The 27,978-nt window shown below is 40.8% G+C and overlaps 1 protein-coding gene across 2 annotated transcripts; it reads right to left on the bottom strand.

The window, feature by feature from the left end:
- Positions 1–5,438: 5,438 nt before the first annotated feature.
- ngfa (nerve growth factor a (beta polypeptide)) lies at positions 5,439–27,754 on the bottom strand. 2 transcript variants are annotated; one of them, XM_083975488.1, is made up of 3 exons: positions 27,600–27,754; positions 7,492–7,596; positions 5,439–6,704 (listed from the first exon to the last, which is right to left on the bottom strand). In XM_083975488.1, the coding sequence occupies exon 3, from the start codon at positions 6,691–6,693 to the stop codon at positions 5,791–5,793; it is 903 nt and encodes a 300-aa protein (XP_083831614.1). In that variant the 5' UTR covers positions 6,694–6,704; positions 7,492–7,596; positions 27,600–27,754; the 3' UTR covers positions 5,439–5,790. The 2 variants fall into 2 exon arrangements, with proteins under 2 accessions (XP_083831614.1, XP_083831615.1); XM_083975489.1 differs by having other exon boundaries at positions 27,603–27,754.
- Positions 27,755–27,978: the final 224 nt, after the last annotated feature.

The following is a 27,978-nucleotide window of genomic DNA, read 5'->3' as shown; positions in this document are numbered from 1 at the left end:
ATGTAATTAAAATCAGTTTGAACGAGTAAAAGCCCAGGAAAATGTCAGTCTTTGTGTCTTTGAGAAAACAGACAGTTTTATGGCAATGACACAGTAACTTGGTTGAAAATGGATCCAGTCTGGATTGTTAGCGTTTTTCTTTTCATACTACTGTGGAGTTACTGAGGGGAAACAATCCCTGCTCTCTTGTGATTACTTGGGTGACTTATTATCCTTTCATCAGTTCCATTATTAATCAGTGTTAGATCATTGAGTTTCAATGCTCATTTTCTTTTAATATTTAAAAACAACAGTCTTCTAAGCAATCCTGAACAAAGCACCACCCACTTCAAACAACATACAAACTAAAACGACTATTAATGAAATGGAAAGAGTAGCGCCTGTGCTGGATTTCTTCCCTCAGTGTCATCAGTGACTGGGAGCATGTAACCCAGCAGTAACACCATGTTCAACATAAATATTTTCCCCACAGCCATGGAGAGCAGAAGAAACATCCAAGGAGCACCTTATTTTATCACTGGGAAATTAGGCATTGGTTAGAAAATGTTCTTATAGAGGAACAAAGTGGTCTGCCAAGCGCAACCAGAGGGAATGAGGAATGACATGATGAGGAGAAAAGGGAGAGAAGTCATAGAATTGTACTTTGATGATGTATTAATGTGAATAATCACTAACATGCAGCTCCCTCCAGCCATTATCCATGTGTCTCTCTTTAAGCTGAAACTAAAGCAGCGACCTTTGTGCTGTGAGACTCATTAGGGGAATTGTGGAGGACAGAGAAAGAGAGGGAGAGAGACTGGAAAAGGTTTCATTTGGATGCTAACCAGAGCAATGCCAAAAGAGGAAAGGCTGATAAGACTGGAACAAGACCGCTGTGTCCCCGCTGCTTCGTTATTGTTGGCTGTTGGTGGCTCAGTTGCTATGAGGGCCCAAACATCTGAAGAAGAAAAATGTGTGCAGGTCATGACCTCAGTGAAAATAGACAACAAATAGATGCAGCAGCATTTTACAGCTCAACATGATACTCACTCAATGGATCCAGGACTGGGGTGGTGTGGTTGTCGGTGGCTCTGTTTTCTTTTTCTTTATATTGTTGACAGGCCGACGGTTAGTCATGGGAGTAAGTCATATTTAAAGAGAGCATGATGAAAGTTTGTCGTCACCACTGTTCATGCAACTGCAATCTTAACAATTTAATTAAGATCCATGTTTTTTTGTTTTGTTTTGTTTTGTTTTTTCCTCTCCTAAATGGGTGGGGTCTGTAAAGCTGGCGTTATTTGTCTGACTGTTGCACTCATGTTTGGGTCAGGGCTGGACCTTTTTCCTCAGCTCTGAGGTCATCAGTAATGACGGAGTGTGGTATCCACTGGTTTGTGAGGGTTGGCCATAGTCTTATTTTGTAAAGGAGTTTTATTTTGAAGGCTATTTAAGCTATTGAAATTAACATTAATTACACTGTCATCATAAAACTGTCATTATTGCAACAACAAACAGACTTTTATCAGTCTGTGGCAGCATGATGCCATCTAGTGGGTAAACTGGGAACATCAACTGGGTTGATTTTACTTCAGGGACAGTGACCTGAGCACACACAGTACTCATGAAGGGTTTTACAAATGTTGCAGAGAAATTAAACATTTCTTTTAAAGCTCTTTGACATGAGCTTGTGATGAAAAGCAGATCTGTTTATTCACATTATCCATTTGTGTTTGCATTCTTGATCTAAAATAGGAGGATGCACAGGCCATCCTAGTCTCCTCTCATATGACTGTGGAGATACAGTTTGCAGACAAACTGCACCTTCACCACGAGTGAAGCGGTTAACAAACCACACCCTCTGTGTGCGCCACACCATCCGCAGAAGTGAAAGATTATCTGAGGTCACGTCTCGTAAACCCTTGATCAGGCCGCCTATGTGGCAATGAGGTTTCCTGGCAACACATCATATACAGATTTGAAAAGCATCAGTGATGATGTGTGAGGCAACAGCATTAGAATATGTGAGAGCACAGCCAGAAACCTGGAGAAGGTGATGAGGTAAAGTGAGGAGAAGCACAGTATTCAGCTGAGCTTTCTATTTAATCACAAGGGGGCACTATATTCTTGCAAAAACAGACGGGTATTATTGCTCTGTCTTGTTGATATGTCTTACTGTAATCTAGGCTTGTGTTGAAATGTATATGATGTACAGTATATTTCAAAATTAAACCAAATTAACACAAATAACAGAACCAGGGATGACCACAGCTAATTTAACCCTCAATTTTTTTTTGATGTGGTGGTCAAACCAATAGACATGTTTTTGGTTTGTGTTCAATGAAAAGTGATAAATCTCTCTTGGTTACCCTGTGCTGATACAGATGAGAAACATCCACACTGGGAAAACTAGAGTTATGAAATAGTGAGGATTTATTTATTTATTTTATTACATGGATCCCCTTTAACAAATCTGTACTATCTGTATTAGAACCAAGAGAGATGTATATCACTTAGATTTTATTGAACACAATATCATGAGGATGAAGATGACAATAACCCCCTGATTATGATTGTGATGGATTTAACTGCCACCACCATCACCAAAACCCTAAGAGGGAGAATATTATTTATTATTAAGACTACATAGAAGGAAGGATCACTTATAGGCTGCTGTTGTTGTCTGTGGTGGTCCAGTGAGTTACAAACTTACTGATTTTTTATTTTTATTTTTTAAATTTGTGACCTATGTACAGTTCCCATTCTTTCCGCACAATGGCCCACAGGCCGTTTCAACAGCTGCGTTTACACCAGTTTTCTAAGGTAGCCAGGAATTCTCTTGCAGTTCTAGGACCACCACAGCTAATCCATCTTCCCGTGTGTGTATAAACTGCAGAGCTGGACTCCGACGCCTGCTTGGTGAACAACATTCCTTCGCCGCAGGAAGAGCCTGGACTATGGATGTACAAGTATGCATGGGATGTTCGGCCTGTCTGTGCTGCATTCCTCTGAAGTCAAACCTGCTCTGCCATTGGTATTTATCCCATCCTGGAATAAAGCTGCTGTGCTGACTGAGACATGAGTTGTCGGAAATTTAGAATAGTTAGTAAGGACCTGAGGAAATAGTGAGGTCAAAACCATGTCTGATCTTGTCATTCTGTTTCATCTCTTGCTAAACAGTGCACACTGAGTAGCTTTTGTTTTCTCACAGGAGCAACACTGTTGTTTGAGTGAATATACTGTACATATTTAAAGGTTAAATTGAAAGCTCAACTCTTAATAAAAGTGAACTTTTTCCTGGCCAAATGCAACAGAACAACAGCAAGGAAAGGAAATCATAATTATGCATTAAATAAATGCAGAAGCTTCAGCTAAGTACAAACATCCACTTTAATAATCACTTAGAGCACAGACAGGGCAGAAATAGTCTGTTCACTAGGTCATTGGAGTGTGTGTGTGTGTGTGTGTGTGTGTGTGTGTGTGTGTGTGTGTGTGTGTGTGTGTGTGTGTGTGTGTGTGTGTGTGTGTTTACAAGGGATCACCTCGAAATTTGCTGACAGATGGCTATATCTAATGTTAGCTCACTAACAGAGACACACTAAATGAAAAGTACATGGGATACTACATTATGTGCCACTGTACCATTTTGCCAGATTGTCCCAGTGGAGTGGTTATGAGTTGAATTGAATATGACTTTTATCATATTGTTTTTTTATGGCTTATATTTGAGTATTTATCATCAATCATCTATAATATTGATTATCAGATAAATAAAGACACAACTACAAACACATTCCTAAAAGGAACATATGGCCGATATAAAGGCTATAAGATTGCTCCCTTGGACACAAAGTGAACCTGTGCACAGCGACCTATTGGACAAGTGGATACCTGGACATTGACAAACTACTGGAAAACCGCTTGAACATTTGTGAAACCAAAACTATTGCATCACTCAACTGATGAAACCCAGGGAGTTGGGAGATGGCCTTCCACCTGTGGAGAGTCATCTACATAATTCACAAAGTCTGAGGATATTCACTATGACCCACACATAATCTCAAATTGTTAATAAGCACTATTTTCTGCACATTTTACCTACACTAACTCTGTTTGATGATGAATTTAATGAAATAATAATCACATCTGAAATGACAGTATGTTCAGTGACATTGAGTTGATATAAAGCTTCTTAGATACTGAATCACATGACTTTTTGTTAGAATATTTGTAATGAACCGCTCAGGTCAGGGAGGTTTTTCATTGACTGTTCTGTGTTTTGAGTTACAAATTATAACCCTAGACACCAATAACCAACTACCAAACATTTCATGACATGTCAAATTATCATGCGCAAACATTAGTGTTGGTATGTTGAGACACACAAGGTCTGTTCTAAAAGTGCACTGTCTGTACAACACAAGTTGTCATTTCAACAAGAACATACACTAATAATCAAAGTATAGTGTGAATTACCCTAATTCTCACATTTTGAATAAAAATGTAAGAAGCCAATGTGTGTGTCAGTGAGAAATGTTTCAGCTTTAGGCTGACCACTAGATTCTGTGTGGGAAATATAGAAGCAATTGAAACGTGTTTGATGAAAACAAAAAACATGTTATAAGATCTCCGGATGAGTTTCAGTCAAAATTGCTAAATCCCTCTTAAACTCATTTAGGATTCATGAGAGATATAAATTCTATTCCAAATACTACAAAATGGTCTCAGACTTGATTGTATATCAAATGATTTCCAGTAGAGCATCAATTATTATTGTCAACATGATCAACATGAGCTGTGATGATTGATGTGATGCAGCCACGACGTGTCCCCCTAGAGACATGATAATGGTGGATTCAGTCCTCATGGATAGCACTGTAGGTCTTATTTTATAAAATTGCAGCACATTAAGTCCATTCAAAGATCCAAAATATTATTATTATTATTATTAGCATGCTATATTAGCTAAAATTCTCTTGAGGACGAATTAGCAAAAAAATGAAATTGAGTACATATAACACCAGGTTGAGCCAGATGTTGTTGAAGCCTCTTGTTCAAGTTTAAATATGAACCAAAATCTGTAGTTGGGGCCTGTTCATCTGCATGTACCATCTCAAGCCAGACACATAGTATAACCACAAATGATGTGGCAAACTTTCCAAGTCCCAAATGGCCTGATGAAGCTGCTATAAGAAAGGGTCAAAAAGTTTAAATTGCTGCTTCAGCTTCACCGTGAGTCCTATTGACTTCAGTGGCTTCTGCTACAAAGCAATATGCCTTACAGAAAGCTTCTATGCTGACTGAAGCCTGACGAGATGGCCACTGTGATTAACTTTTACTTTTAACTATTGAAATGAAAATTACAATTCATCAGCTTTAATTTAAAAAAGTGAACATTAGCACTGTCTAACATGGACACAACAAACCAGGCAAGTATTGAGGTGTTTAATAAATAACAGCATGAACAACACATCAACAATAACAACAACATTAAAAGCTTGAATTCATTTTGTATATATACATATATAGTATATATTTCAATATTTGACTGTATAAACCATAAATATGACATGCAGTCATCATAACTTAAAACAACCAGGACTTCTCAGACTGAGGTAGGGTCAGGGGCCAAGAGGTTGGATAGATGAAGCTGTTTGTGTGTATGTGTGTATGTTTTATGAGTGTGTGTGTGAGTTTGTGTGTTTGGAGGTGCGGGAGAAGGATTACAGTATTGGCAATAAAGCTGCAGTGGCTGATTGGGAGAAATGAGTGTGCTCGGTTCATAGTTCAGTGGTCAGGAGTCGTCCTCCTCAGTCAGTGCCCCAGTCGTCCAGCCCAAGACTTCTGACTGAGGACACACACACATGCGGCATTGATGCGGATGTAACGCCAGGCTGTCCGTTCCTTGTAGATGGTGAGGGCACTTACGAATATGTGTGTGTTGGTGCAGTAGGAGTTCCAGTGCCGACTATCGATGCCAAGACAGCCTGATCGGCCAGATTTGGAACCTTGTTTGCCACCCCGTCCCCCTTGCTTTCCCCCGTTAGCGTTTCCAGAGCCTCTGTGCGTGGGGTACCGGCAGGTGGTCTCATAGAAGTACTGTTTCTTCACCACATTGTTGATTGTAACGTTGGGCAGCACTGTCACCTCATTCCCAGCTATGTCTGTGGCTCGTGTAAGGTTGCCCACCCACTTATTTATGCTGTCACATACTGAGTACTCTCCTCTGTGCATGGTGTGTGATCCTGCTCTACGCTTCACCCTCACCCCCTTCGCCCCTTCAGTGTCATAGCTCTCACCTTCAAAGGCATCATGTGATGGAGGCACCTCGCTGAAGACAACACGTGGTGAGGAGCGGTAACGTCTCTTGGAGAAGAGCTTGGGGTCCACCACTGGGATGGAGGGGTCGGGGGGGGAATCAGCTGTAGGGTTCATGCCCACGGGGCTCCTGTCCTGGGTGTGTGAACCTCCCCGATGGTGCTTCTTGGTCCTGTGGTGGTGACTGGTCCTGTGATGCTCCTGTGAAGAATGGTGTTCAGAAAGGTGGCCCCCCGCTGCTGTCCGCTGCTGCTGCTGCTGTCCTGCTGTGTGATTGGCTGCCGTCTGCTGTCCTGCTTTGTGGTCGGCCTCCCCGGCACTCCGGGCCAATCCACCTCCCATGTTCAGTGCAGCCTGGATGCCGATCAGGAGGAGCAGGACCAGTGGTGACGACCTCATGGGCACACGTCCTGAGGTGAAAACAGGGGGGAACAAATTCAGACACAAAATTTGTAATTTGAGCCCTACTGAAAGAAAAAGAAACTTCCTTGTTGTCTTTTTGTGTTCTGGCTCTGAAAAGTTAGGAAGGGCATTTCTATCATCAACTAATGAAGCATGTCCTTAGTTCAGACAGATCACTGAGGGCATGCCTACACTTGCTGACTGGCTTCGGCTTTGATTTGATCTGTACTTTTTAATGATTAGCTCATTCTCAAGCTATGTTCAATTATATTCTTGCAAGTTTACAGTCTAGCAATTATAACTTGACACTTATCACCTAGCTGACTCCACCACCCAGCCTCCTCAAGTGTGCTATTGTTTTCATTTTCCGATTATAATTATTATGTAAAAAATTATATATGCTTTGTTATATATAATGTTACAGGCCTTGTTTGAGTACGGGGTCTGGGGTCTGTGTGTATTAAAGAACAATTTCCTCTTTCAGCATCTTTATCAATGCTTGAATTATTGATCTAACTGTATAACTATTTGGAAAACGTGCTAAGTTCTGTGCTGCAAGTGCATCTGGTTTATATGACTAAAAAAGTAAAATTAATGATTTGTTTACATTCAGATTTAGTTGTAACCCTCACATAAATACATTGTAAATTAGTATGATCAAGTTATAATTCAGCAGTGTTTTCTCTCTGTTCATTGCCCTGTTTTGTCCATTTTCACCACCACCATCAGCATCTCTGTTCCCTGAATATGAATTGTGTTGTTTTGTGCGTTGCTCTGGTGAGTATTTATGCGAACCTGTGGAATGCGTCCAGTTGAAGTGGGAGCCCCTGTGGACTCTAGAGCCAGACTCCAGTGCAGGCACTCCTCATGCCTGCCATCTGGACCCCCTGAACCAGAGCTCTGCAACACACGCAGACAGAGCAAACACCAAATGTAAACATGTGGACTCACAATTCAGAGCTTCATTCATTTCACATATGTTACTGAGACGTGATTTGGTTCTTACATTCAGGCTGTATATTGTCTTTGTCATGCCATGAAACTGTCAAGTTTTCTAAGTAAAAAGTAGGCCAAATGAACTTAATCGGACATACAGGATGTTAGTGATGCAAATCACTGTGTCAAATAACAAATCATAACTAAATATGTCCACCCTTCTCATTCAAGGCTTACTCACAGACAGAGTATCTAATTTACAAAATATGAGTTGGGTATTTCTTTGACATTTCCATAGATTTTGCTCATTGAATACTGAATTATTTAAAACAGTGGTTTTTGAACATTAAATATATCCTGCGAGACATCTTTTGACAAAAAAAACAAAAACTCAAGATAAGATACATCATTTTTTAAAAGTAGACCAACCACTTTCACCCTCATCCCCATGACATTTTCCAATTAAATTAATGTTTCTCTTGTAAATAGCCATGTTAAATAAAATACTAATTTGTAGACATTAGAAACTCAATGTTCTTTATACAGTAGCATCTATTCTTTATCGTTTTCATGGGCATCCACTTTTCATTTTTCTTAGAAAAATGTACAATTTCAGCATCACGACAATGATGAGACCGTCATGAAGTAAACAGTAAACATGTTTCACTGTGTGCAGATGAGATTATTTTCAGAAGTCTGTGGCCTTGTGTCTCTTCTGACCTCCACTGCTCTTACAGACATTATGCAATTTACCACTGTCTCACCTTATCTCCTGCACAGCGCGCACTCACAGACACAGACACACACACACTCACCAATGTTTAACTCTTAGAGCTTAATGGAATGTGTGGTATTTCACACCTCATTAGATGTTACATGAATGTGCTGAACATAAAGCATCTGCATCATTTATAGAGGATTTGATTCAAGCCCATGCTCTCACAAACTGTCACACATGCTAACATGCAGATGTAGGAATTTATACAAGGTTGAACAGCTTGCATGCTAAGATGGTGTGGTTTATATGAATTCACACAGACACTCAGAAGGTCAATGTAGGGAGTGTGTCAGTATTTTTGACCTATCTGCAGTGTTCTGTAACATCCACCTTGCTAGTACAGTGTTGGTGTAATACAAAACTTCTTGTTGTGTGTGTTTTGCCTCAACATGTTACATTTTATTACACTGCTGTGAGCAGTACAGCCTTCTGGCTGGATATCAAAACAAATATTATGCTATTAGTCATGATAATCTTCTTTCAAAAAAGAAACGTTTTCCTTTTTATTTATTTAATCATGACACCCAGGTCCCCTTATAAAAACAGAAATCCTCCCTGTGTAGCACATAATGACCTGTAGAGGTCAGTGTTGCCTGCTCAGACCAGAACTCAGCGACAGCATCAAGCAGCTGAGACGCATCAAAATGTCACTGGCCCTGTTCCCATTACAAACAACAACTCAGCTGCATGAGAGAAGCTCAGCGTCTTAAATCATTTTTCAGGTATTTTCCCACAAACCTAGAGTTTTTATTCTTTGAATTATACTTGGTTGTCAACAAGATATGGTGGAAAATAAGTATAGAAATGTGTATGTGAATGAATATACTCTATTTCGATTTATTTATTCATTTCCTTAAAATTTAGTACAACTTGTGCTTAACTTTAATATTTATATGTAATGTGTTTTATGCTTCTTTCCCACTATATTTCAGATCGTGGAAAAATGTATCACATGTAACATTTGTATGATAACTATAGTCTCTAGTTACTGAGAAAAGCTTTTTAAACATGTCCTAGATGTCATCTGTATGCAACTGGAATTTATGTTTTAATAGTTGTAAGGTCGTACAAATCCCATGACAAGCTTCTGAATATAATCCATTAGTGGCTATGTCAAAAAGCTCCTATATGAAATACTGCTCACATCTTATTGCATCATTCTAAAAGTGGCCATTATACTGAGCATAGTGAGATAAATCTTATGCAATTGTACAGGAAATGAAACACCTTAAATTGTGGTGGTAAACTTCTTCAGGGTTTACATTGCTTCTGCAAAATCACCCTTGAAATCATTTGAAACTAACCTACCAGTGATATCTTTTGGCCTCAGTGAACACAATCACACACACACACACGCAGACCCACACACACACATATGGAGCTAGTCCAAACAGGCAGCAAGCTGATTGATCCAGGCTGACGGGCACCTCAGTATTTACATGGCCCAGGGTGAGCCGGGAGGATCCTAATGTTAAAAATATGTGGCTTGTGTTTAATGCCAGTGGAGACAGCGTAAACACTGCAGCGCTGGAGCACAAGGGTCAGAGCGGTTTAGAAAGCACCTCTGACTTATAGGATTACTTCAGCACTCGATCAGAATGTGTGGCTATCCCTGTGACCCTCTCACATAAATACTGTATACAGAATACACACTTGTACACCGTCATACATACACAAGATCCTAAGATGCTCCTACAGATAAATGCAGTTTGGATTTGCTCCCAAAGCTGTGTATTTGTTTTATGGTTTCGTGGAAAAATACACACACACACACTCAGACACTGCGTACTAGCTGCAATGGAAACTTAGATAATTCAACCAAATTTTCAGAGTGTTGACTGGGCCTGCAGGAAAATACCAGCTCAAATGGTCCAATGGATTTTACACACTAACATACAGTAAATCCTGTATCAGACTATGGGGGGAAAGGATATCCATATGGTACTGATAAAACAGGAAGTCTCAAAGTAGTGTGAGAGGCTCCCTGTGATTTTACTTGCACGGGGCAGTGAGCTGCTTTCCTCTTTAGTATCCAGGCAGAAAAATTAAGAGTACACAAACACACATGGTCAAGTCAGTAGGAGATGATCCTGCTTATGTGTTGCCTGCCAAACAATGACAAAGGTATTCCAAATCCGTTTACAGTAAGCAAATGCCACAGACATGACAGACACTGTATGGTTCATATTTCCAAACACTCAACATACTGCATTAATACAACACTGGTATAAACAAAGACATTGTTCAATACCCTTTCATGATTCATGTATAGTTTGCATCAAGGGGGTTGTTTGTGAGAAGAGAGAAGATAAAAAAAATTAAAAAATAATAAAAATAAATAAAGAGCATGTGGCTTGTTGTAACATCTTTCTTTAAGGAGGCTCCACTTCACAATAGCCAGACTATCCAGTTTTACTGAACTGTAAATCTCTCAAATTTGCTAAGTCATCCATCATTTCCCAATGCTACGTTGGCATGGGCATTCAAGGCACCACATGGTACTACCTGGTTAACAAGACTGCCAAAGCTGATGAAAGTATGTGGAAAGAAGACCTACGTCATGCAGCTGCTGGGTTGTGACCTGGAAAGCCAGAGAGAAATTACTTAGCCCCAGGCAGTGGAGCCCAGCCACACAGTTACCGGTAAAGACTGCGCTGTGCTAGCCAGTGACACGTTTTCATTTAGTTTGCCAGTGTGAGCAAGACGCCAAATTACGGCATGTGGTTACAGTACACCACCATGTGTTGACTGTGATACAAAGACAACAAGACAGATGTGCCAAATCATGAGCAGTTTAGGAGAGCATTGCCTGACATCAACCCAAGGTTAGTTTACAGTTAGCATGGGGGTTCTTCCTATCTGTGTGATGCATTAGTCATTAGTTACAAGTCCTTGTTAAAAGACGTACAGCAGTGGCGTGTCAGCGGTTCCCTCATACAAACGCACACCTCTCTCTCACAGCGATGACAACAGCGTCAGATTATGAGGGGGTGAGAAAGAGAGGCTGACAGCTGCAGACAGAAAGAGAGAAAGGAGACAGAGAGACCTGATGCAGAGGAAAACAGAGGAAGGTAAACAGTTTTTCTGTGTCTCTCATCAACTTAGTGAAGTGTAGTTCCTCCTCCTGTCATCCACTGGAAATAATTACCAAGAGGGATGACCGCCAGGTCAACTTGCTCTCCTTCACTTCACACATCCAAATGTTTGGGGATATATTTACTCTAGAGGAAATTTAGTGACTGTTCATTAATCAATGCAAAAAAAAAATGCAAGGATGTAAAAGGATTGGGCCTCATGGACCCAATAATTCTTACTTCAGGCAAGGTTTCATTTTCAACAGTTCACATGTCCGTCAGAAGTCTCTTTACTTCTAGTAAGAGCCATTTTCATTCTCCCCATAGTCATTGTTTCAATTAAGAACTGCAATCAAGGCTCGTCATTCGTGGAGAGACAATTTGCATGTCACAGTTTAGTCAAGACACCATGTGAAAGTGATGCAACATCCCTGACACCACTGTGGGTCGAGTTTTTGTCACGGAAAATGATGTCATGCAGCGCCTGTTAAAAGCACAATTAAGTTTCGCTCTCCAAATGCTCTTCGGGCCGGGGCTGTCAGCCGGCTATTCTTAGAAACACTTAGAAAGTCTCATATATGCAGCACAGGTCAGACAGCCAGGAAATGAATGAGCTCCGTAGACAATTAGTAAAAAAGGAAAAATATTGGAAACTGCTGTGATTTTAATGTTGTTTAATTTGGCAGTCTATTATCAAAGATATCTTTCATCTATCAATGAAGTGTATTAAGATGGAATTTAATGTAAATTAAATCATTTCTTGATAGTATACCAGGCTGAAATTCACTTTACGTGATATGAGAGAGAAACACATCTGTACATTTCAGACTTCAAATTGTGGTGTTTCATTCCAGACAATTGTAAAATTAAAGCAGAAGTAAGTGATATATTTGTGTTAATATAAGTCTTAAATAGTTATATCTTCCGACAGCAATCACTTACATAGAGTGTTTGGACCGAAACACGGGTCTGTCAGTCACTCTGCTCTGCTCTGAGCCGAGGAGAAAACATTTATCGTATCCTACAGTTTTTATCCAATGAGGAGAGAGAACGGCATGCAGGGCTGTGTGTGCAGCCAAGGGACGCCGTGAAATGTGGTGACGTAGGGACGAGGACTGTTATGGTGCGTTCAAGGAAACTCGTAACTCGTGTTTTTCCGACCTGTGAAGTCGTACCAGTTCGATCTGGTACGAGTTCACGGGTCGGAAGTTACGAGTGGCCGTTATAGTGACTTTCACCGGTAAAACAGGTCGGAAAAACACGAGTGGGTTGCCTGGAACGCTACAAAATCGTAAGTTGTGACTTGAAGCTGTAATGTATGGTTTCAAAAGCCTGCCTGGAACGCAGCATTAGCGAAAACGACCGGATCGCTTACTTCTGCTTTAACTCCCAATGTAATGTAGATCTTTGATTTAGTCCTGACTAACTCAGTGATAAAACCTACAGTATGTCTTCAATTTGTAACTCACTTTGCACTCATTCTGCTTTGGCATAGTGCAAAATCAGCTATGTTAAAATATACTGCTATGTTTGGTAGTTTGTTTTTGAATTGTCCCTCTGAAACACTTACACATTAGAGACCAGTGAATAATCAACAAGTATGAAGATGGATGGAAAAAACTAAATGATAATTTAGCTTTGTTTATCTGTTTATGTTGTATGTTGCTAGCTTGTAACTGGAACTTGCTGACACAATGTTTGTGGTTATGCTAATGCAAATTGTTGCTCTGTGCTGACTGAGGTTTCTGGTTTCAGTTAAAGTGTTGACTATTTATTTAACTTATGCCTTGTATTAAACAACATTATGTTAAAGGGACTACCTGCAAGGTTTTCTCTGCTGCTGAACGTGGTTTCGTGTTGCAAGTGGGTTATGGAGATTGTTTTTTGATGGTCTTTACAACACACAAGGTTATAATTTGTTTAAAGTGAGTCACTACTGAAAAGTGATAAGGCTAGCATGCTAATCGCAGTGGGGGAAAAGTCATGATAAAGACAAAGTTAACATTGGCATTGCATCGATGACAGCACCTGGGAGTAAAGGAATGAGGACACTTTATTTTAAGGGGTCCTTGTTCCTGTGTATCTACCTAATTAATTACAGTGTAATTACCTATGTAACCGTATGTAATAACATGTACTTACATTGTAAATACATAGTGTATTTTGGTGTACTTACAGGTCCTTGTTACACTTGTAATAAGAAATGCTTGTGCAAAGAGAGAGGCCACTTTGGCATTTCTTATTACAAGTGTAACAAGGACCTGTAAGTACACTAAAATACACTATGTATTTACAATGTAAGTACATGTTATTACATACGGTTACATAGGTAATTACACTGTAATTAATTAGGTAGATACACAGGAACAAGGACCCCTTAAAATAAAGTGTTACCAGGAAGGATGTTTGATGCTGAACTCCCAATGTTTTTACTGACAAGTAAACAGCTGTTCATACTACATTTGCTGCAGCTAAACTAGAAAATACTTCCTTGAACAAGGTGAAAACTTGATTTTCATCAACTAGTATGTTTGACAGTTGTAATGCGAGCAGCAGAGATGAAAGAGATCAGTTTCAGATCCGGCCTCTCTCTTCATCCTCAGGTTTTAAAGACATTTGCTGTGAGAACCAGGGCACCTGTTGTATATCAGAGATACTTCAAACAGTAAACTCTGCTGCTCTGGCCTCAGGACGCAGGAAGAAAGAGACAGGCAGCATCAAACTGAGAAGCACACACAACCTGTTAAAGCACTTGACTCCTCAGTACGATGACAAATGATGCAAAATATGCAGAACAAAAGAACATTTACTGCACAATGTGCTATGGTATAGCCAACTGCTACAGTATGGAGAAAAGAACATAATGTGCATCAGCTTGTGTTTGCATGAAGGGTTTACAGGGGGCAGCAATAAAATGTAATGTGCTTGGCAGTTACAACACACACTGTAATGAACAAATTTCCAATTTTCAAAAGTATTTCAATCAAAACGTACCTTTTAAAAAAGGACTGACCTTTTATTCCACTCAGCTTTCTGATACTGGCAACCACACAAAGACAGATAGGCCTACTTTGAGCAAGCACTGAATCTTTTACAGCTCATTAACACGCTGCCAACAAAATCTCTGGAATATATCGGGTCTCAGGTTTTATGAGCAGACCAACCATTTCAAACACATTTACCTCCAATATAACTATAAATGAACGTGGTGCCATGCGGTGGGAGCAGAGATATCAAGAAATGTGTATTTGTACTTCATTTCTTGTTTTGATTAGCAAGTATACATTAGACCATACAGTATATGGTTGGCGCCTGTAGGATTTAATGCATCACAAATTTTACACAGGTGTTTCTCTTCATCAGCTGTGGTGAAATAAAAGCTTGTGTATCTTCCCAGAGTATCTTGAGAATATCAGGGAAGCAGGGAGGAAAGGTGTGGAAACTAAAAGGAAGGCACTTTGGCAACCAGCCAGCGTCTTCGTCCAGCTGTTTCGTGCCTTTCTCCGTCTGTCCATCAGCGTGTCTGTCTCTCATTCAGCCAGGTTTTCCCTCTCCGCTCCTGGAATCTGACTTAATGTCCATCTTTTCTCTCTCAGTTAAAAGCCAGAGGTAACTTCCTGGATACATGGCGGCGTTTCTGCGTCTAACAGCGATAACAGATTTCAACACTGTGCAAGCACATATGTCCAGGTGCACGAAGAGAACCACTCACTCACTATCAGTTCCTTGTGTTTGGGGAAAAATTTAACCATCTCACTGGACATGTGATCCCGTTCGTTCTTTTCCGACTTGGCTGCCTCAAACCAAGACTGTGCATAGTGCGCGTTTGCCTTTTGTGTTGTGGAATATTTATAAATTATTGGCTAATGTTTCAAAGGCTGTGAGAGGATTTCTTCCCTTAAAGCAGAAGTAAGCGATATATTTGTGTTAATATAAGTCTTAAATAGTTATATCTTCCGACAGCAATCACTTACATAGAGTGTTTGGACCGAAACACGGGTCTGTCAGTCACTCTGCTCTGCTCTGAGCCGAGGAGAAAACTTTTCTCGTATCCTACAGTTTTTATCCAATGAGGAGAGAGAACGGCATGCAGGGCTGTGTGTGCAGCCAAGGGACGCCGAGAATGTGGTGACGTAGGGATGAGGACTGTTATGGTGCGTTCAAGGAAACTCGTAACTCGTGTTTTTCCGACCTGTGAAGTTGTACCAGTTCGATCTGGTACGAGTTCACAGGTCGGAAGTTACAAGTGACCGTTATAGTGACTTTCACAGGTAAAACAGGTCGGAAAAAGAGTGGGTTGCCTGAAACGCTACAAAGTCGTAAATCGTGACTTGAGGCTGTAATTTACGGTTTCAAAAGCCTGCCTGGAACGCAGCATTAGCGAAAACGACCGGATCGCTTACTTCTGCTTTAAGACAATAGGATATCAATTAGCATCCCCAGAGGAAAGAGTTGGTCTTGTAAATGTATAATACGGTAATTTAATTTGACTGTTTTACCAAGACAAACATTCCAAGATAAATAAATATCAGAGTGTTGCGCCAAGAATGGAAAATAATCTGTGTAGTTTAGTTGAAAGTAAATACCCAATAATTCAGTCCATCCCACCTGTCAAACAACAGGTGCAATGACATGTATGTGAATTTTAAATCACTATACACTTTATTGTAGCAAGTCTCAGAGGCACTTCAACATCGACATGGCTCCTGTTCCCATCCAAGAGACAGAAACAGTCACAAACCACAGGCCTTAAGTTTGGCGTTTGCTGTGTCGCTCTGGCTCGAAGATTATCTTTTTTCAACTAAGGTTTCACACATCTTCAGCAATGCATACCCTGACATGTGGTTAAAAACTTTTGAGTCAGTTTCTGGCACAATATTTGTTCCAGAGTCAGTTTTGATTTTCTGGGGCAACTGGAGTCAAAGCAGAGACATGTCTAGAATGTAACCTCAGCCTTTTTTCTGCTGTCGCACATTGTCCTACAGTGAGTCGAACAATAATGCATCATGATGGAAAGATTGGATCCTTGTGCTGTTTAGGAAATACATCCAAAATAAACAGTATTTTAGCTGATGTTCAGTCCAGCATTAATTGCATTTGGAAGAAAGGGATGAGCAGCAAATAGAAACTGTGAAACAATGCAGCTCTTTGTTCACCAAGACCGTCTCTTTTTTTAAAAAGAAAAATAAAGCTAACAGCAAAACAAACAAACAAACAAAAAAAATGCCTTCTCTGTTGACACATGTTATGTAATACAAGTGTTTTGATTGAATGAATTGTTCATGTGGAAAAATGAATAGATTTATTTATTTTTTTGAAAACAGTATGGAAACACAAGCGAGCCCAATCTTCAAACAACGCTGAAGTAATCGATCAAAAATCGAGAGTAATCCTACATTCATGATACCCAACATCCATTCACATTGTGTCGCTGCCTCCCTTGCAGTAGACTCTTACACTTCAGAGAGTAAAACAGTGTTTTTGTTGTGAATGTGGCAGCTGCATCTGCATGCTGATATGACGCCAAGCTAATATCTTATTTGTGTGGTCTTGGCCAATTTCCTCTTGTACACTTCTGGAGATTCAGAAACACAAGTTCATCATCTTTCAGTGGTCAAGAGTGACAGGCTGCGCTCACGAATGTACATGCAACTTAGTTCAACAAATTTGTCCATGACGCAACTAATTAATTCAACTATCACTGCATAAAAATCCTCAGTCAATGAGCTTCAGTCCTGTGTAAACTTGTGGTTTCTATCTTAGACGCCAGCAGAGCTTCAGGTATGAGGTTCACTGGGCAATGAGGCAAAGTCACGGCCAGAACACCATGGCTGTGTTAGTAAAAGGCCTTTCTCCCCCTCCATTTTCCTCCCCAACCGGGCCCATCCCCAGTCAACCCACTCTATCCCTGTTCTGGACCAGCAGATGTGGGAGGTTAGTCCTCTAGGCCTTGAAAGCTGAATGAACACAATGATTAACATGTTTTCCAGACCCCTAGTTTTTATGACCTTGACATTCAACAATCTTCTCATGACAAGTGGTTAATCTTTTGGCATGGCTGTGGTAATAACTCCCCCTTTCCTGGTGAGAATCGAAGATCCCACAGTGGAGCAATGAGAGGAGGAGGGCCAGAGGCAGGAATGTCTGTCTGGCCACAGAGAAAGATGAAGACAGAGGGATGGAGAGCAAGGAGTCAGAGATATCAAGGGATGGGGAGAGGCAACGAGCAATAGAAGGTGGGGCACAGATGGGCAATGAGATGTCTTGGGAATTCAATGAATAAAGGAGCATGTGATAGATAGAAATATAGGAAGGAGGGAAAAGGTCGCAGGGGGTCAAAAATGTAGACAAAGAATAGCTCAAGGACGGGGAAGAAGGGAGGAATAATGGGAGTTGCAAAGAGTTGAGTAGTGAAGGACAAAAGGAGTCTTTCCTCCCAGCAGCTATGACAGAAAAAAAAACATCTCACTGATGTTTGTTCCAGCAGAAAGAACACCAATTGTCTCTGAGCTGCTGCAGCTCATATTGCTTGTTTACTCTCAGCGTATCCACAGCAGCTGAGCTTGAAAATACTCTATTCTGTCTAAGCAGACGCTCGGTTGTGTTGACACTAATCCTCCTGGAGAGTATCTATATTGATCAGGTGAAACAAGTCTCAGTCACGTTTCTGATACGGCTCACTGACTAATGTGAGCGTGAGTCACATCCAGGTCATTACCCTCAGTTTGATTTGACTCATCCTATGTCAATCTGTTGCTTTTGAACATGTCTTTCACAGCTTGTATCCTTTATGTAATCACGCATATAAATTTGCGTGTGACACTTATTGCGTGACATTGTGAAAATTGAGAGCGAAAAAAGAAGTGAAGCAAAAGTGAATGAATCAACCTAGGCAAATCAGAGGCGTAAACAGACGGATGTGCTCACACAGTCACCTGTGTTTTCTGTCTGATGCCATGAGGATGGGTGTGGGCCCGTAGACTGGGCATATGTTGTGTCAGATTTTTGGTTATGCATGTATGTTTTTGTTTTATTTATGTTATTGAATGCATTACACCCATATTCCTTTTTTTAAGGCAATGTAAATAAACTATACATAGCATGACAGCATGGACAAAATGTGACTATTACAGTACAGCAAAAGTGCTTTGAGCTAAAGGTTTGCATTGAGTTTTGCTTTTGCCACTTTAAATTGATGTTACATGGATAAACGTAATTCAATTTTCTCTTGGCACTGCAATATGGGGCGAAAGGTCAACCAACCAGCACGACACCTTTGAAGCATGAAGGGATTAAATATCTCGCTCTAGAAAACTGAAGCAAAACACGTAAAGACCTCACTTGAACGATTACGTCCCGCTGCCATGTGGCTTTAAAGAGCCATCATGCTTAACTGACAGCCCCCTCTACAGTAACCTCAAATCCTAATTTAGCAACATGGCTGGATGGATGGCCAATAGGTCCAGACTGAAATATCTCAGCAACTGTTAGATGGACTGCCATGAAATTGTCTGCAGACATTCATAGTCCCCAAGAGGATCACTCAGACTGATTTTGTTGATCACATTTTGCTCCACAGGACCACCAGCGGGTCAAGGTTTTCTATTATCTTGTGAAACAATATCTAAAAACTGTTCATGTTGAGATATATGACATGATTTCCCAGTCCAGAATGCAACATCACATGAAACTAGAACAAAACCTATAGTGTATGGCTGGCCCGCATATGGGCATGGTTGAAAACAGAACTGCTTTATTAAACTCATGTCATTGGATCGTATTTGTATTCTGCTCTGTGTCAGTCAGTTTCAGCCCAGCTAAATTGCCAATAACACTGTGGTCATTTTCTGTTTTTCAGTTCTGTTGTACAGTACAAGAAACAAAATGATGATAATAATGTCTGAAATGCAGCCCATTAAGCCCTGTGACTTCCAATATACTGCCATGTCCAAGCTGCTACGCTGCTGTTTTAATCCTGATTTAATTTCCCTGACGTTGACTGCATGTCCGAATCACCAAACAAATAGAAAATAACAGCTGCGCTTTAATTTCGTCCATGTGTGCTTGTAAAATTATCACTCACAGAAAATTACAAGTGACAGAATATCTTTATTTTTGCCTTTCAAATAACACATAACTTCCGTCTGGGAAACAAACTGGTGATCCACCGTTCTGAGTAGAGTAGATGCAAAGAAAAAGTATTGCTTGCAGTGAAGTGCTGCCGGTGACTCATCTATGTAAAGTAAGTTGTGTTTGCCCATGGAGTCTGTAGACTTGACACTAGATGATCTGGGACAAAAAAGTGCCAGAAACTAGTGATAGCAACACATTTAGCAAAGTTTGCAATACTGATTGTTTGCACTTATTAATTGTAGAAGAGAAAAGACAAACACTCAGCTGAGTAATGTGTTGGTTCACCTGACCAATGGTGTAACTTGTTCATTCATTCAATCAGTCAGTCAGTCACAAATATTCTTGTTTTTGGGGCTGTCATGACGATGAAAATGATCACTGTTCATTATACAAGGGTAACATCTGTACTGTATGTTACATCTGCATGTTAGTATTGTCATGACAGGCATGTTAGTACACTGGTATTAACACTTCAAGCTTCAAGGGCTGCTGTTCCCAGTATCATATAACATAACGGCAGACACTTGTACTTCCATACAACGTCAAATTTAGAAGATAAATGATTCACTTTCATATCTTTCATCTGAGATCATAAAAGATCAACAAAACATGAAACCTAATAAAACTCCTACTCCTTTTTTTTTTTAACCAACAAATCAGGCTGGGCGGCTACGGATGGGCTTGTCAGAACTGCACTCAGTCCGCTGAGAGTGTAAAAAATTTGATGTTGTCGTCACTTCCAGCATTTGTTTGATTACAGTCTCACCCCCTCTCACTTAAGACTTGACCCGGCTATTTTCTGTTCTGTGTGGTCTCCATATCGTTCTGTCATCCCTCTCTCTCTCTGCTTCTGTGTCTCTCTGCCTCCATATCTCCATCTGCTCACCTCCCTCTCTCCCTCTGGCTGATGTCAACCACCTGTTTGTGTGGGACCTCCCAGGCCCATCCTCTGTCTGTTACCAGCATGCCATGTTCAGTGTGCGAGCAGAGCTATGGTGAAAGAGATGAAGTGGCTACTTTTCCAGACGGTCTGCATGTGCGTTCATGTGTGTATGTGACCTGCCGTGGGGGGTTTAGATAAATTAATACTTACTGTGGAGCTTGATGCACAGACTTAACAGAGAATCCAGCTGAGAGAAATGGCTTCCTACTGCGTCATCCCCCCGAAAAAGTCCCCATGACTATTAATCTACAAGGTCGAACTAAAACAAGACTTGATGACATGATGATAAAACGGATAGTTTAAAGGCAAAAGTGGTAGTTTTTGGGATCATGTCTTGCTGAGTCAACTCCAAGAACAATGACGCCTTATTAATTTTCTGCTCCTGGTTATGACTAGCCAGTGGCTCATCCTCCTGCTTATTGTGTATTCCCAAATCAGCATAATCCAAATAAGTGCATAACGAGTGCCTTCACTTGTATCCTTGGGGCTAAGGCGTGTGTGTGTGTGTGTTTGATGCGTATCCAACACAAACACACATGTATATCCACATGTACACACATGCGCTTTACTCATACACATGTACAGACCACATTCCTACAGTGTTAGAGTGGTTTGCAGTTCTATTTCTTCAGTTACTGTCTCCGCTTGAGTAAACTTTATCTCTCTAAATAACTCCCAATTTGTAAGAGCAGATTATTCAATGGCCCAAATAAACACACATTCTCAACAAAGTGTAAATCAGCAAAGGTTAATTTCATCTTCTTTTTTTTTTTTTTTTAGCTTTTGGTGCAAATTTCAATATTTGAAAAGATCAAGGATCCTTGTTCTTTTGACGGCAACAAGGGAGAGTTTCATGTCCAGGCAAGCTATAGGCAACCTACCAACTGGGATAAAAGGGAAAGAAAGCGAGAGTGAGACAGTGTCATCACATCAATCCAAATGTACACAGACGCACATAAAAAAAGGATTGCACTGCGGTGAAACAATTCAAAACAGCAGGCGCACACTAAGTCAACAGATTAAGACCACAACACTGTTATTCTAGCAATAGGCACGGCCCCTGTAATTTGGTGATTTATCAGCTACTGTGTCTTTGAACTGCGTGCACATGCATGAGAGGAGAGCAGACCATAGCTGAGAGTCATAGAGGCATTTAATGTGGAATGAGCAGGCATGTCTGCACATTTAGTTGTCATTTTTGAAGCATATACAGTGCACACACGCACAAGTGCACAGCCATAGAAACTGAAACACGCAGACACAGGCAAACATAAACCCTTTGATGGAGCACCTGCCGAAATCAGATCTTCAACTGTCAAACACAAAGGCTGACTTGCATTAACAGTCCTGGATTCAGTTTTCTATGTATGGAGAAGTCCAAACACAGCGGTGCATTATTCTTGGTTTTGTACAGCGTCTGAAAAACAGGTCCATATGGGAAGAAGAAGGTGCTGGGACAAAAGATTCCTGCTCATGTCGGACTACCATTCTGTCCAAGTCCAGCGGGTTACGAATGTCAAACAATGTTAGGTGTGATTTCTAATGAATAAAATTTCTCCCAAACATTATGAGAAGTTGTTTGTAAAGGAAATGTCAACAGGAATGACCTCCAGATCCCCATCCACCTCCACAAACACAGACGTAACCCCCGGGCCCAAACTCTGACCTTTTACCTCTCCCACTGAACCCAGACAGAACATTTCAGCTGGTTCATTTTACACCAGATGTTCTCAGCCCGTTCCGTGCATTGATCTGTGCCAGACTGCTGCTCTAGCGACCCAAAATACAACCTAAGCCGAACTTCGGTTTATGGTTTGACCCATGAATTATTATCCCCCTCATTTTCGCCTCACAGAGGAGCTTTGTTTTAGATGTTCAAACCGTTTTCTCTCAGACGTACTAAGATGTTTGTGTCTGCTTAATCAGATGTTTGGTTCTCTTGAGGTAACATAAGGTAACTTTTACGTAATCTAAGTTAAGGTTAGACAAAAACAGTTTGGCCCTGTCAACCTTATTGTCACATGTGATATCACAACTTGAGTGTATTATAACAGAAAATAACAAAATAAGACTTAGCCTTGTTTGAAATTTGAGATGTTCAATGTAAGCACACTCAGTTCCACACAGGTTTCACACTCATATATTTTGACAAATATGTGGCTTAAAATTCCTGACTGGCATGTCACTTGTTGGCCTTACAGCAAGATACAGACTCTCCACCATCGGAAAGACCATCCAGTGCAGCAGTTTAACTAGCAGAGTACTTCTTAAAGTCAGTTTTCTTGGAACTGGGGTGTTCCTGCAGAACAGATGAAGTTCCTGCATTTGCAGAACACAGATGGGGTCTGTGGGTATTGCAGACACTGCCGTCATTAACCGAGAACAAGTGTTTACATAAACAGTATCCTAATGGGGGCTATTAACCGCTGTGTCTAACTGGCAGATCACTCCAGCTCATTAGTCTGCCTCAAGATTTTGTGGTCTGATAAGAAATTGTGTATCACAGGGAGATAAGGCACGATCGGTCTGTGAACAAACAATAAAAAATGTTGTATTGCCAGCTGGCACTGAGCCGCATTTTTTATGTTAGATGTACTGTACTCATGTCAAGCTACATTTTTGTCTAGGAACAAATGTGCAGAGCAGTGTCGTATAGGACAGCATCTTGTCAACACTCATGTTTCATGACTCCGTTTTAGAGTGACTGCAAAATAAAACCCTGTCTCCTAGTGATTCTTAATTTCCAACAGCACATGCATTTGAATCTTTTACTTTTTATGGTTACGTTTAGATAGATGCTGACAGCACAGTTCTCATAGTGACGTTAGGTGTTTATTTACATTTGACCAAAACCACCATCTTTCACTAACCTCAACCAAAGTGCTCTTGTTGCCCTAACCTAACCACAGGCAGGACTCTGGATGTAAATGGTTTCTGGTGTGGCAGTGACAGTGAAGGTGACAGTGTGCTTCGTACACCTGCTCCACTGTGAATAAATGTAGAGCCTCAATTCTTCATTCATTAAAAAAAAAAGATTGCCTATAAATATAATTCTGACAATCATTACACTACCACGCATCTCTAAAAGACAGGTTTGCTTTATGGTTTAAGGGGTTGGTGTGGTTGGAATTAGGGCCTCAGGTTAAAGAGCCATAGTTAAATTGACAGTCCAGGTGTGCTGTCGCAGCCTGTCGCTGCCCAGGTGTCCTATACAACACTCCACAGTCTAGACAGCTCATATCATTCCGTCCTTTATGTGTTTTAGGGGTGGAGCTTCTTCCTGTCACAGTCTGAATGAGTGCAATTTCACAGATTTGCATGATGATTGAGATCGCGTCATGTCACACAGGGGTGAGTGAAACAAATCCAAACACATCTTGTAATGACTGTATAGCTCTTGTTTCTGAATGAGAAACAACTTCTGGTTGTTGCTTGCAGGCATGTAGATGGATAAGAAGCACATCTATCAGCCACTGTCTAGCAGTTTCCTCTAGCCATGCTGTTTTAACTGAATAAGTCTGAAGTGATTAAAGCAGAAGTGAGTGATATATTTGTGTTAATATAAGTCTTAAATAGTTATATCTTCCGACAGCAATCACTTACATAGAGTGTTTGGACTGAAACACGGGTCTCTCAGTCCCTCTGCTCTGCTCTGAGCCGAGGAGAAAACTTGTCTCGTATCCTACAGTTTTTATCCAATGAGGAGAGAGAACGGCATGCAGGGCTGTGTGTGCAGCCAAGGGATGCACATGAATGTGGTGACGTAGGGACGAGGACTGTTATGGTGCGTTCAAGGCAGCTCGTAACTCGTGTTTTTCCGACCTGTGAAGTTGTATCAGTTTGATCTGGTACGAGTTCACGGGTCGGAAGTTACGAGTGGCCGTTATAGTGACTTTCACAGGTAAAACAGGTCGGAAAAACACGAGTGGGTTGCCTGGAACGCTACAAAATCGTAAGCTGTGACTTGAAGCTGTAATTTACGGTTTCAAAAGCCTGCCTGGAACGCAGCATTAGCCAAAACGACCGGATCGCTTACTTCTGCTTTAAGCGCTATCTGGCTTCATTAAGAATGGGGCATTTCTGCTTTAACCTCAGTAAGTTAATAGACACAATATTGCCTTAGATTCTTCTTCTTCTAATGAGCTGCTCTGACCCTGTGCTATTCTTATTTCATAAAGTACCATTTTATTATTTAAACAATTTAAACATGAACATTTTGTGCCAGTGTTGAATAAATTAGGTACAGGTTCTATCTTAAAATTGTCACAAATGTATTGTTAGTTGTGCAATAAATAATTGGACATTGTTACAGTAGAATAAATTGTAACAATCATTTTGGTGTGTGAAAACATTCACAAAATGTGTATAAGAACATTTTCTCAGGATATAAGGAAAAGTAAACCCACTATAATGTTGTTGCCACAAACAAATGCATTTTTAGTAAACATCGAGCAGCGACTGAGGATTTGTAGGATATGTATCCTATTTTCAAGTGTTACCCTTTATCTCTTTCCCCTGCTCTCTCCATCTTTCTGTCTCTCACATGACACACACACACACACACACACACACACACACACACACACACACACACACACACACACACACACACACACACACACACACACACACACACACACACACACACACACACACACACACACACACACACACACACACACACACACACACACACATGCATTCACAAATACACTGGTGCTAACATAGGGAAAGCTGTAATTCAGCTTCAAAGGGAAACCTGAGAGGGTCATGAATAATCACAGACATCTTTGTCTGCAGGGGAAAACAGCACTGCCCTCTGTACACATACACAAAGTAGCTTATCCATGATATTTTTTTTTCCTGCCCTCCACCTCAAGGTTTGAAAAATACAAGTATGAGCATTTCGTATTGAAACCATAATCAAAGTTAGTGATGCCATTTTGAGAAAATCATGGAAAACTGAGAGAAAAAATACATTTGGTTAATCAAATTGGAAATAAAGAAGCTGTATCACAAATGTCTTTTTGGTCTGCTAGCTCCTGGATGACTCTCAGGCCTGACAAAAGTGGAGCCAAGGTGCACTACAAACAAAGGTAGACTACATGCCAAAGGAGCAGCACAGGGTCAATTTTACAGTGGCGGTGTCTCAACAAAGGACTGTACTATTCCATGTCCATATCTAAAAATAACCACCTTTGACATGTGGAAATGTTTAAACTGTTTAAAGATGACAAGCTGATGTTGGCAAAGTGCAACTACTCCACTTATTCAGAGAGCCAAAAGTGTGATATAAGAGGTAGATCTGTCTATTGTGTTTATTTGCCGTGGTTGACCATTCACGGTTCTTTGGTTGCCAGTCAGTGTCTCCGCTACAACAACCAAGTGACAATGAAATGTTTTGATTGGCTTGATGTAAGAACATTTTCCAACTTTGCAGATGGCTTGATTGCACGGCCTTCAGGAGACCAAGTGATGGAAAATATAATTTGCTTTCTTTTTGGCAAATGATTCTCCCCATAAACACGACACAGATCATCTAATTTGTTTAGCTGATAAAGGCAACAAAAATATGTACTTTTAAAAAAAATTTCAGTTCAACTTTGAGTGAGTGTGATGCAAAGTAACCTGTGTGTGACCACCACATGGGCAAAGTGCAGTATCTGTTGAGATGTCATGTAAGATATACAGCCAGGCTGCTGCAGCTCTCTCTGTCCACTTCCGCTGTGGACCAACGGAGACGTGATGACAGTACAGTCCGCTCCCCTCCAGCCAGCAAAACTGAAGCTCGTAAACAATTTTAAAACTATTTTTTTTCTTTATTTTTTTTACAGACTGGAGCACCTTTTCTCTTTAGGGAGTTTTACTGGCTTGACTATGCTGTGGATATGTTTTCTTACCCAACAGAAATGTGCATACAATACGTACAGCGCAACACTGTGGAAGCTGATGATGTACAGATAAGTGCATGTGACAGAAATAAAACTGACACATCTTGTAAACACTCACCTGTAACGACACCTATTTTTAATTAATGTATTTTTCAATATATTCAAATCACATCAAATTAACACAACAGGTCTAACGAAATAACTGCACCCACAGGACACCGTTGAAGCTTTGAGTGAGTAATGTTTGTTTGTGTGCGTAAATGCTGGTCCATGGTGACATTCCTCCCCTGTCAAAGCCCGAAAGGAATTCCCTGGTAGGAGTGGCAGGCATGAGGTCTGTGTTTAGCACACACGCTTGCATACACACACACAATTACACACAAATATACATGTCAAAATATTCAAAAAATAATCCAATGCACACCTATGTACAAGCAGCAGGCCCCACCCAGACGTGAGGATAACCTCAGAAACATACTTCACGTTGGACATCGGAGCTCATCAGAATCTACAAGTCCTTTGAGGGTTGTGTAACATGATCGGAGAGAAAGACAGATAGAAAAAGAGGGAGAGAGAGAGAGGGAAAGAGAGACAGACAGACAGATAGAAGAAAGGGATAGAGGGAGAGAAAGAAGGTAACCTGATGTCCCAGGAGCTTTCTGAACAGTGAACGGGCTCCCATTGAAGTTTAGAGAACCCCCTATTTTTTTTTTGTAATCCTCACCTCTTCACCCTCTCCTCTTCCATTCCCTCTCTCCATCTACACATACCTGGAAAACTACTGTGCTGTATCTGACCGAGACTGTTTACAGAACAGAGCAACACAAACTTTACATTCATCACTCAACTGAACTTTTCTTAGTGCCTCCTGTGTGTTGTAGTCAACTGGAATTTTCTCCCCCCCCCCCCCACTCTCAAACACAGGACCAAATGACTGCTGCTGCTGAGCTCAATCTCAATTCAGAAGCTCCACTTTCACTTAATGACAGGTATGAAGAAAACTTTAAAGTCAATATTCTGAGAGAGACCCATTTTCTTTCTTTTCTTCCTCTCTGTTTCTCTGTATAATATGCACATACGCGCGCACGCACTACATGCACTCACACCATATTTAATTAAGAGTTTTAAACAAACAAGGTAGGACTCACCACCTTGTTAATGCTCCTTCTCCTCCCTCCCCAGTGAGTGAAAACTTCCAGATAAACTCTGCTATATTCCACCTCACTCTCTCCAGGCCGGGGGCAGACCAAACTCTAAATCCCGCTTCTGCTTTTAAGTCTGTGAGTCCAGGTCTCGAGCCATCCACTTCTGTCTGTCTCCCTCCCACACTCTTTGGGAAGTGGATTGCTCTAAAAGTTTAGTAAGAGGAGTCCCAAAGCTGCTCCCTCCCTCCTGTGTGGCTCACTGCAGGTCCTAGTGCCTACCCTTTCCACGTGCTTCCGTTCCGAAAGAAAGAAAAGCACAGCTGCTCATAATTTACACCTCGCTGCTGTTATTCATTCTCTCTTTCCATTCACTGTTTCATTC

Source organism: Trachurus trachurus (genome assembly GCF_905171665.1).
Source record: "Trachurus trachurus genome assembly, chromosome: 7".
Lineage (NCBI taxonomy): Eukaryota > Metazoa > Chordata > Actinopteri > Carangiformes > Carangidae > Trachurus > Trachurus trachurus.
Note: the sequence above shows the minus strand (reverse complement) of the source record. Positions and strands in the feature narration are given on the sequence as shown.

What these genes read in the sequence shown, in the direction of transcription:
- ngfa (XM_083975488.1), bottom strand. Translation starts at nt 6,693, where the DNA reads ATGAGGTCGTCACCACTGGTCCTGCTCCTCCTGATCGGCATCCAGGCT.